Here is an 11146-nt window from a genome sequence, read left to right as displayed (position 1 = left end):
ATGCACTAGCTTAAAGGAACCTATGTAGAAAATAAAAAATGAACCTTTACACGCCCTTTAAGAAAGAAAGAAATTTAGTTGAAAGAAATAGGCTTTATAAGAAAAAATGAAATCAAAGCACTCTATACATTTTTTACAATACAGTTCTTTCCTGGCTCAAAGAACTTCTATGATGTTTAGATCTGGTGGTTGGGGAGGCCATGGAGGGGGTTCCTGGTGTACTGTGAACACTGTTGGGGTTGTTTAGAAGTTTGTGGTTGGGGCACGATCCTCCTGTAACAATGCCCCCCTCTGCTCTCATTGGCCAGAAGTGACTTTCTCCTTGCACAGTGTCGCTAGCCCAAGGCTCAAGGATTTTGATAGCTTTGTCTACACTCGCCCCGTACTATATGCCCTGAATCTTGATTCTGACCATAGTAGCTTGCTTTGATCCTAGCCTTTTCCTGGATTACTATATCATCTGCTGCCTGCTCCAACCTCAAACTGTCTCTAAATTACACTTTGCCTTCTGCCTGAACTCAGACTGTCTCTAGATTACTCTTAGTCAGCTGCCTGTCCCAACCTCAGACAGTGTCTGGTTCATGTTTTGTCTCCTGTCTGCTCTGACTTCAGCTTTTCTGATTTCAGATAATGCTTTACCTGCAGCTTGCCCCTACCTTGGACTGTGTCTGTATAATGCATCAGCTGCCACCTGCCCTGACCTCAGATTGTCTCCGAATTATGCTTTGCCTGCTGCTTGCCCTGACCTCTGACTGTCTCTGGACTATGCTTCTATTGCTACCTGTCCTGACCCTGGACTGTCTTTGGACCAAGCATTTGTCAGCTGCCCGCCCTGGCCTCAAACTGTCTCTGGGTTATGCTTCACCTGCTGCCTTCCCCCCACCTCAGACGCTGTCAGGGTTCATCTGCCACCTGCCCTGACCTCAGACTGTCTCTGAATTATGCTTTGCCTGCCCTGACCTCAAACTGTCTCTGAATTATACTTTACCTGCTGCCTGCCCTGACCTCTGACTGTCTCTGGACTATGCATCTATTGCTACCTTCCCTGACCTTGAACTGCTTTTGGACCACGCATTTGTCAGCTGCCCACCCTGGCCTCAAACTGTCCCTGGGTTATGCTTTACCTGCTGCCTGCCCCGACCTCGGACTGTGTCTTTATCATGCTTCATCTGCCACCTGCCCTGACCTCAGACTGTGTCTGAATTATGCTCTGCCTGCTGCCTGCCTTGACCTCTGACTGTCTCTGGACTATGCTTCTCTTGCTACCTGCCCTGACCTTGGACTGTCTCTGTATCATGCTTCATCTGACACCTGCCCTGACCTCAGACTGTCTCTGAATTATGCTTTGCCTGCTGCCTGCCTTGACCCCTGACTGTCTCTGGACTAAGGTTTTATTGCAACCTGCCCTGACCTCTGACTGTCTTTGGACCACGCATTTGTCAGGTGCCCACCCTGGCCTCAAACTGTCTCTGGGTTATGCTTTACCTGCTGCCTGTCCTTACGTCTGACTGTCTCTGGATTACTCTCTTTCTGCTACTTGCACTAATCTCAGACTGTTTTTGGATTATGTTTTGCCTGCTGCCTGCCCCAACCTTTGACTGACTCTAGATTATGCTTATTGTCTGCTGCCTGCCCTGCCCTGTCCATGACCAGCCTCTGGACTTTATTGTGGGGAAAACTCTCCAGCTGGGTTGCAGTACATATCTTATACTCCGGAAGACCACAAGTACTCTTTTCTTCTATAGAGAAAAATAGTGCTCAAGCAGCAACGCATCCAATGGTGTCATCGCAACACTTTGCCCCGACGCAGGCCTCCTCAGATGGGGGAATCTTCAACAATCTGTAAAACCACACAGGGAGGCGCAAATGCCTTGTGCATTACCACCATTAAAACGTATTGAATAAAAATCTGTTAAGCCCCGTACACACGAGCGGACTTTTCAACATCCAAAGTCCGACGGAATGATTCCGTCAGACTATTCGATCGTGTGTGGGCTGCAACGGACTTTTGATTCGCAAAAGTCTGACGGACTTTAGAAAATGGAACATGCTTCAAATTTTTCCGACGGAACTCTGCCGGACCCAGTTCCTACCGAAAAATTCGCTCGTGTGTATGCTATTCTGACGGACTAAAACCGACGCTAGGGCAGCTATTGGCTACTGGCTATGAACTTCCTTATTCGAGTCCGGTCGTACGTCATCACGTTCGAATCCGTCGAAGTTTGGTGTGATTGTGTGTGGCCAAGTCCGCTCAGTCGAAAAGTCCGTCAGAACTCTGTCAGAACTCTGTCGGAACTCCGGCAGAACTCCAGCAGAACTCCTTCGGAAGTCTGTCGGACATAAGTCCTCTCATGTGTACGGGGCTTTAGTGTACTCACAGGGATTGTAAGAACGAAGCGCGTCAAAGCACAACTCCAGCCTCGAGGCAAAGGTGTCTATACAAACATGGCACGATTGATAGACTCATTATTTTCAGTGGGGGTCATGCCCTCTTCTTCAGAGCTAATCCAACCCGATGAAACCCAACCTTTGAAATAAGCCTTTCTCAACCTTTTCAACACAGAGGAACCCTTGAAATAGTTCTCCGGTCTCGGGGGAACCCCTGCCAAAAATTAGAAATCTACAACTCATGATACATTAGTGTGATGGTCAGTGAGAAGAATGCTCCTCACACTTGTGGCCATTGGGAAGAATGGTCCTTACACTTGTGGTCATTGGGAAGAATGGTCCTTACACTTGTGGCCATTGGGAAGAATGGTCCTTACACTTGTGGTCATTGGGAAGAATGGTCCTTACACTTGTGGCCATTGGGAAGAATGGCCCTTACACTTGTGGCCATTGGGAAGAATGGTCCTTACACTTGTGGTCAGTGGGAAGAATGGTCCTTACACTTGTGGTCATTGGGAAGAATGGTCTTTACACTTGTGGCCATTGGGAAGAATGGCCCTTACACTTGTGGTCATTGGGAAGAATGGTCCTTACACTTGTGGCCATTGGGAAGAATGGTCCTTACACTTGTGGTCAGTGGGAAGAATGGTCCTTACACTTGTGGCCATTGGGAAGAATGGTCCTTACACTTGTGGTCATTGGGAAGAATGGTCCTTACACTTGTGGTCATTGGGAAGAATGGTCCTTACACTTGTGGCCATTGGGAAGAATGGTCCTTACACTTGTGGTCATTGGGAAGAATGGTCCTTACACTTGTGGTCATTGGGAAGAATGGTCCTTACACTTGTGGCCATTGGGAAGAATGGTCCTTACACTTGTGGTCAGTGGGAAGAATGCTCCTCACACTTGTGGCCATTGGGAAGAATGGTCCTTACACTTGTGGTCAGTGGGAAGAATGGTCCTTACACTTGTGGTCATTGGGAAGAATGGTCCTTACACTTGTGGTCATTGGGAAGAATGGTCCTTACACTTGTGGCCATTGGGAAGAATGGTCCTTACACTTGTGGTCATTGGGAAGAATGGTCCTTACACTTGTGGTCAGTGGGAAGAATGCTCCTCACACTTGTGGCCATTGGGAAGAATGGTCCTTACACTTGTGGTCATTGGGAAGAGTGGTCCTTACACTTGTGGGCATTGGGAAGAATGGTCCTCACACTTGTGGCCATTGGGAAGAATGGTCCTTACACTTGTGGGCATTGGGAAGAATGGTCCTCACACTTGTGGCCATTGGGAAGAATGGTCCTTACACTTGTGGTCATTGGGAAGAATTACCTCCTTGCAAATAGCTAAAAAGATCAATGGTGTCAGTGGGAACTTATCTAAGAGGCAGAAATTGCCCAATGCTGAAGGAACCCCTAGAAACCTCTGGAGGAACCCTAGGGTTCCACGGAACCCTGGTTGAGAACCACTTTAAATGCTGGCACATTTCCGGCAACTCCCCCTTCACCGAGAATGTGGGGGGGGGGGAACCAGTCAGATACATAACTTAGACCAGCCCACAAAGGCCACTCTCTAAGAATCCCCCAGTGGTCTCGCAAGAGCCAAACAGCCCCATATATCCTCCTCCAAAATATATTAGTACTAATCCCTAGGGTTGAGGTCAGGACTATGTGCAGGCCAGTCAAGTTCCTCCACGCCAAACCCGCTCATCCATGTCTTCATGGACCTTGCTTTGCGCACTGGTGGGCAGTCTTGTTGGAACAGGAAGGGGCCGTCCCCAAACTGTTCCCACAAAGTTGGGAGCATGAAATTGTCAGAAATGTCTTGGTATGCTGACGCCTTAAGACTTCCCTTCACTGGAACTAAGGGGCCAAACCCAAACCCTGAAGAACAACCGAACACCATAATCCCCCTCCACCAAATGATTTGGACCAGTGCACAAAGCAAGGTCCATTTTTTTTTTCCTCATTAAATTGTTTTGGATTTTTTTCCCCCCAACAAACCTATAATGTTGACGCTGACTCTTTTGGATCCTTGCTTTTGGCCCCATGTTGGTTTGAGAACTCATATGTCAAAGTGCCTTGGGGCACATCAGTACTATGGTGGACACCTACCACTTGGAAATTAGCCAACATGGCTCACAGTGGCCAGGCTTGTGTGATCATCACTATTATTATTCTGTAATAACAGGAGACTTCTGCTGTGCGAGATAAAGAATGACCATAGAAAGAATATCAGTCACGTGACCTCCTGGATGATGAAATGTTTAACTGGAAATGACCGAGGGAGGAGAAAAAATACGGAGGAAATATCTACAGAAGAGGAACTTCTTCTATTATCATCATAACCTGACACTACGAGGCGAGAGAAGAACCTATCATCTACAGTATCTATCTATCTGTCTGTCTGTCTGTCTGTCTGTCTGTCTGTCTGTCTGTCTGTCTGTCTGTCTGTCTGTCTGTCTGTCTGTCTGTCTGTCTGCCTGTCTATCTGTCTGTCTATCTATCTGTCTGTCTGTCTGCCTGTCTATCTGTCTATCTATCTATCTATCTATCTATCTATCTATCTATCTATCTATCTATCTATCTATCTATCTATCTATCTATCTATCTATCTATCTAACTATCTATCTATCTATCTATCTATCTATCTATCTATCTATCTATCTATCTATCTATCTATCTATCTATCTATCTATCTATCTATCTATCTATCTATCTATCTATCTGTCTGTCTGTCTGTCTGTCTGTCTATCTATCTGTCTATCTGTCTGTCTGTCTGTCTGTCTGTCTATCTGTCTGTCTGTCTGTCTGTCTGTCTGTCTGTCTGTCTGTCTGTCTGTCTGTCTGTCTTTCTTTCTGTCTGTCTGTCTGTCTGCCTGTCTATCTGTCTGTCTATCTATCTGTCTGTCTATCTATCTGTCTATCTGCCTGTCTATCTGTCTATCTATCTGTCTGTCTGTCTGTCTGTCTGTCTGTCTATCTGTCTGTCTGTCTGTCTGTCTGCCTGTCTATCTGTCTGTCTATCTATCTGTCTGTCTATCTATCTGTCTATCTGCCTGTCTATCTGTCTATCTATCTGTCTGTCTGTCTGTCTATCTGCCTGTCTGTCTGTCTGTCTATCTGCCTGTCTGTCTGTCTGTCTATCTATTTGTCTATCTGTCTGCCTGTCTGTCTGTCTGTCTATCTGTCTGTCTGTCTGTCTATCTATCTGTCTGTCTGTCTATCTAACTGTCTGTCTGTCTATCTGTCTGCCTGGCTGTCTGTCTATCTTTCTGCCTGTCTATCTAGCTGTCTGTCTGTCTTACTGTCTATCTATCTATCTATCTATCTATCTATCTATCTATCTATCTATCTATCTATCTATCTATCTATCTATCTATCTATCTATCTATCTATCTATCTGTCTGTCTGTCTGTCTGTCTGTCTGTCTGTCTGTCTGTCTGTCTATCTGTCTGTCTTAATATTTTATCCTCCACATTCAGATCATGTCTGTGAAATACGAGGATTTCCAAACTCTTCAGGAGGACACCAAACAACCGAATGGATCCGGAGTAACCAACCAGATACGGCAAGGTATGAACATCTGATACTGAGAATTACACCCGACATACAGGCAGGGCCGCTGATAGAAATCATGGGGCCCCGTACAGCCTACCTGATGGGGCCCCCTTCAGCTCCACCCTGGCCCCGCCCCTGGTCCCTCCTTCAGCCCCACCCCTGGCCCCACCCATTGCCCCTCCCAGACCCCGCCTTGAAACAATTGGCGGGGTATGTATTGCAGAGTATTGGCGGGGTATGTATTGCAGAGTATTGGCAGGGTATTGGTATATACCTCTGCATCCTTCAATATCTTTTTGTCACTACTGTGTACCCCCCTCTCCACAACTGCACCTCTGGACCCCTTTAAATTACACAGCACCCTGCACCTCTGGACCCCTTTACATTACACAGCTCTTGTTCCTCTGGACCCCTTTACATTACACAGCTCTTGTACCTCTGGACCCCTTTACATTACACAGCCCTTGTACCTCTGGACCCCTTTAAATTACACAGCACCCTGCACCTCTGCACCCCTTTACATTACACAGCCCCTCACAGCTCTGGACCTCCTGCATGTTACACAGACCCCCTACAGTGCAGACCCCCCTCCCTACCATGCAGACCCCCATCTACAGTGTAGACCCCCCTACAGTACAGAATCCTCCCCTACAGTGCAGACCATCCTACAGTACAGGACCCTCCACCCTACAGCGCAGACCCCCCTACAGTACAGACTCCCCTACAGTGCAGAATCCTCACCTACAGTACAGACCCCCCTACAGTGCCGAATCTTCCCCTACAGTACAGACCCCTCCCCCTACAGTGTAGATCCCCCTACAGTGCAGGACCCCTTCTACAGTGCAAGACCCCCCTACAGTGAAGGACCCCCCTACAGTGCAGACCCCCCTACAGTGCAGGACCCCCCACAGTGCACAGACCCCCCCACAGTGCACAGACTCCCCTAAGGACCCATAATGTACCTCGATCCCAAGGCAGCGGCATTGCAGGGGGGAGGTGCGAGCAGCACCCGAGTGGAGTGACATCTGCTGGCTCAGTGATCCGGGACCCGGCGCAATAATCCCCTTCTCTCTGTGGTCGCGTGACTCACGTTGCTGTGCATGCAGGAGGGGGAGGCGGCTTCACTCTGCTCGGCTGTGAGTGACAGCCGCTGCCCGAGACTGATCAGAACGGCCGCGCGACGCGACCACAGAGAGAAGGGGATTATTGCGCCGGGTCCTGGATCACTGAGCCGGCAGATGTCACTCCACTCGGGTGCTGCTCGCACCTCCCCCCTGCAATGCCGCCCACTGCCAGTGCCTCTGGCTCTCTCTGTATGGGCTGTGAATCCGAGGCACGGCGCTGTCTCCTCTTCAGTTGCGGAGGGGGGCGCTGGGGGGAGGGTTGTAGGGCGCTGATCGGTGGAGAAGGAACTTTTTTTTTATACATAAAATTTTGCAGTTCAGGTTGCCCGGGCCCCCCTGCTGGTCAGGCCCGGTACAGCAGGGCCAGTTGTACTGGCCTATCAGCGGCCCTGCATACAGGACAAGGGAAGTAGTACTGTGCACTGTGTGCAGATTTGGATCCTATGTGACTGGTCGGTAGTTTGGGGTTGTCCTGTAGTAGGTAGGTGATTGTGTATTTGGTAATGTATTGGCATTGATCGGTCATTGTTTTGTTCCGTTATCAGCAATCATGATGAACAGACGGGTCCCGGAACCTTCCTCCACCCTAATCTGCTCCCTGTCTGCAGTCTGCACTGGACTCATCTTCATCATCATCATCCTCATCGTCACCATCACACGTGAGTGCCCTCCATCTTCCCACCACATTCTCACAGTTCAGGAACATTAGCGAGAGTTCAAAAAATATTATTATTATTACTGTAGATAAAAAGTATCATTTCTAGAACATCATTAATAAACAATGTTATTTTGTATCTCTCTATCTCCCGCCTGATCAATGTTTATAAACAATGTTACTTTGTATCTCTCTATCTCCCGCCTGATCAATGTTTATAAACAATGTTACTTTGTATCTCTCTGTCTCCTGTCTGATCAATGTTTATAAACAATGTTACTTTGCATCTCTCTATCTCCCGCCTGATCAATGTTTATAAACAATGTTACTTTGTATCTCTCTATATCCTGTCTGATCAATGTTTATAAACAATGTTACTTTGTATCTCTCTATATCCTGTCTGATCAATGTTTATAAACAATGTTACTTTGTATCTCTCTATCTCCCGCCTGATCAATGTTTATAAACAATGTTACTTTGTATCTCTCTATATCCTGTCTGATCAATGTTTATAAACAATGTTACTTTGTATCTCTCTATATCCTGTCTGATCAATGTTTATAAACAATGTTACCTTGTATCTCTCTATCTCCCGCCTGATCAATGTTTATAAACAATGTTACTTTGTATCTCTCTATATCCTGTCTGATCAATGTTTATAAACAATGTTATTTTGTATCTCTCTATCTTCCATCTGATCAATGTTTATAAACAATGTTACTTTGTATGTCTCTATCTCCTGTACAAATAATGTTTATAAACAAAGTTACTTTATATCTCTCTATCTCCTGTCTGATCAATGTTTATAAACAATGTTACTTTGTATGTCTCTATCTCCTGTCTGATCAATGTTTATAAACAATGTTACTTTGTATCTCTGTCTCCTGTACAAATAATGTTTATAAACAAAGTTACTTTATATCTCTCTATCTCCTGTCTGATCAATGTTTATAAACAATGTTACTTTGCATCTCTCTGTCTCCTGTCTGATCAATGTTTATAAACAATGTTACTTTGTATGTCTCTATCTCCTGTCTGATCAATGTTTATAAACAATGTTACTTTGTATCTCTGTCTCCTGTACAAATAATGTTTATAAACAATGCTACTTTGTATCTCTCTATCTCCTGTCTGATCAATGTTTAGAAACATTGTTCACTTGTATCTCTCATTTACTGCAGCAGGAAGGCACGGGCAGGCAGGATCACATACCAGCCTTCTCCGGGTTAGGGGCATGCAGTGTGCCGGACAGAGCGGATTGCGGCTCCCACTACACAATCACATGATCACAATGTCAACAAGTTGTTATGAATGAGGTTCATTCATAGCAGCTGTGATTCCTATAGTGATGCTGTGATTGGCCCACAGCTGTCACATGGTACCTGGGCCAGTCACAGCACCCTGTACCATCTGATAGCTGTGGGCCAATCACAGCACACAATAGTAAATCACAGATGTTATCAATGTAACCCATTCACGACAGTTCGAAAAATGACCGTTATAGAAAGATATGTGGATGATGCCTTTATCTGCATCCATCACCCCGGAATAACCACGACAAATCCAGGACGTCATAAGACATCCTACGAACAGGGCGGCCCAACTGCATTTCAGGGTTTTCTTCCTGAATTTCGGATAAAAGGGGAATCGAGTTCGGAGACACAACTGGGATCCTTATCTTCTCTGTGTCCTCCACCAAATCGATTCCCGGCAAATCTTCACCAATATTCAGCGGTAAAACCAAAGCGGTCACTGTGCTGCGTTGTCACCCATAACTTATCTCCTCCAAAGAGCACGTCACATCCTCCTTGCGTCACTTCCGACCGCCATACTCATCTCTGCACCCCCTCCTAACCAATGAGAGTGGCAGAACACATATTGGTGGACTTCTGGACCCCGGTGTAGGCAGTAATCAGATGATTGTAGCCTTAAGGGGCCCTGGACTCCGTTTCAAGGGTGGGAGCACCACAAAACTTGAGTTCAGTAAAAAAAAAAAATGTTTTTTTCATGTCAAGAGGCCAAAGCCAATGCCTTTTGGGGGGGGGGGCTCAAAGCTCCCTCTTCACCTCAGAATATATTTCTAACAGGGATTCAAAATAACATTTGACCACAGCTGGAAAATAGAGGGACCACGTTTATGGTCCCCACCCCATGCATCCAACCGCTTTCCATTAGACCCAATACAACTTTTACTGGACTCATTCAAGGTTTGTGGTGATCTCATCCTTTAACCACCTCAATACAGTGCAGTTACACCCCCTTCCTGACCAGACCAATTTTCAGCTTTTAGGGCTCTAACCTAAATTAGTGTAAATTATTTGGTCTTTGTGAAAGTTATAGAGTCTACAATCTATGGTGCCAATCACTGAAAATTCATCACATCTGATCAGGCCTTCAGTACATCAGGTGTATCTCATTTCTTGAGACACTAACAAGTCAGGAAAGTACAAATACCCCCCAAATGACCCCTTTTTACAAAGTAGACATTCCAAAGTATTAAGTAAGTAGCATGATTATTTTTTTTTGTTGTCATTTTTTCCCACAATTCTTTGCAAAAATGAAGTTTTTTTTTTTTTTTTTTACAAAATTGTCATATTATCAGGTTATTTCTCTCACAGAGCATATGCATACAACAAATTACATCCCAAAATACATTCTGCTACTCTTCCCGAGTATGGCGATACCACATGTGTAAGACTTTTACACAGCCTGGCCACATACAAAGGTCCAACATTGATGTAGTATCTTCAGGCGTTTTACGAGCATAAATGACACCTCTCATTTCTCAACCACCTATTACACTTTTGAAGGCCCTGGAGCACCAGGACAATGGAATTGCCTCCAAAATGACCCCATTTTGAAAATCAGACACCCCAACGTATAATCTATGAGGAATAATGAGTCTTTAGAATGGTTCATTTTTTTCCAGAAGTTTTTGGAAAACGTGGAAAAAAATGAAAACGCATTTTTTTTTTTACACAAAGTTGTCCATTTATCAGATATTTCCAACACATAGCATGTTCATAGCAAAGATGACAGCCCAAAATACATTCTGCTACTCCTCCTGAGTACGGTGATACCACATGTGTGAGACTTTTACACAGCCTGGCCACATACAAAGGCCCAACACTGAAATAGCATCTTCAGGCATTCTACGAGCATAAATGACACCTCTCATTTCTCAACCACCTATTACACTTTTGAAGGCCCTAGAGCACCAGGACAATGGAATTGCCCCCAAAATGACCCCATTTTGAAAAGCAGACACCCCAACATATAATCTATGAGGCATAATGAGTCTTTAGAACGGTTCATTTTTTTCCAGAAGTTTTTGAAAAATGTGGAAAAAAATGAAAACGCTTTTTTTTTTTACACAAAGTTGTCCATTTATTAGATATTTCCAACACATAGCATGTACA

At 45.4% G+C, this 11146-nt stretch overlaps 1 protein-coding gene across 1 annotated transcript in view; it reads left to right on the top strand.

Annotated features, from left to right (window-relative positions):
• The first annotated feature begins 4675 nt into the window (after window positions 1–4675).
• The window catches only part of LOC143962176 (asialoglycoprotein receptor 1-like), a 56449-nt gene continuing 49978 nt past the window's right edge, over window positions 4676–11146 (top strand). The window contains exons 1-3 of the mRNA XM_077471505.1: window positions 4676–4774; window positions 5873–5963; window positions 7618–7731. Of these exons, the coding sequence (XP_077327631.1) occupies window positions 5876–5963; window positions 7618–7731 (202 nt within the window). The 5' untranslated portion in view covers window positions 4676–4774; window positions 5873–5875. The remainder of the gene's footprint in view (window positions 4775–5872; window positions 5964–7617; window positions 7732–11146) is intronic.

The sequence above is a fragment of the Lithobates pipiens genome, unplaced genomic scaffold (genome assembly GCF_037356315.1).
Source record: "Lithobates pipiens isolate NorthernLeopardFrog02 unplaced genomic scaffold, aLitPip1_a1.2 Scaffold_8, whole genome shotgun sequence".
Classification (NCBI taxonomy): domain Eukaryota; kingdom Metazoa; phylum Chordata; class Amphibia; order Anura; family Ranidae; genus Lithobates; species Lithobates pipiens.
This window is presented reverse-complemented; position numbering and strand designations above follow the sequence as displayed.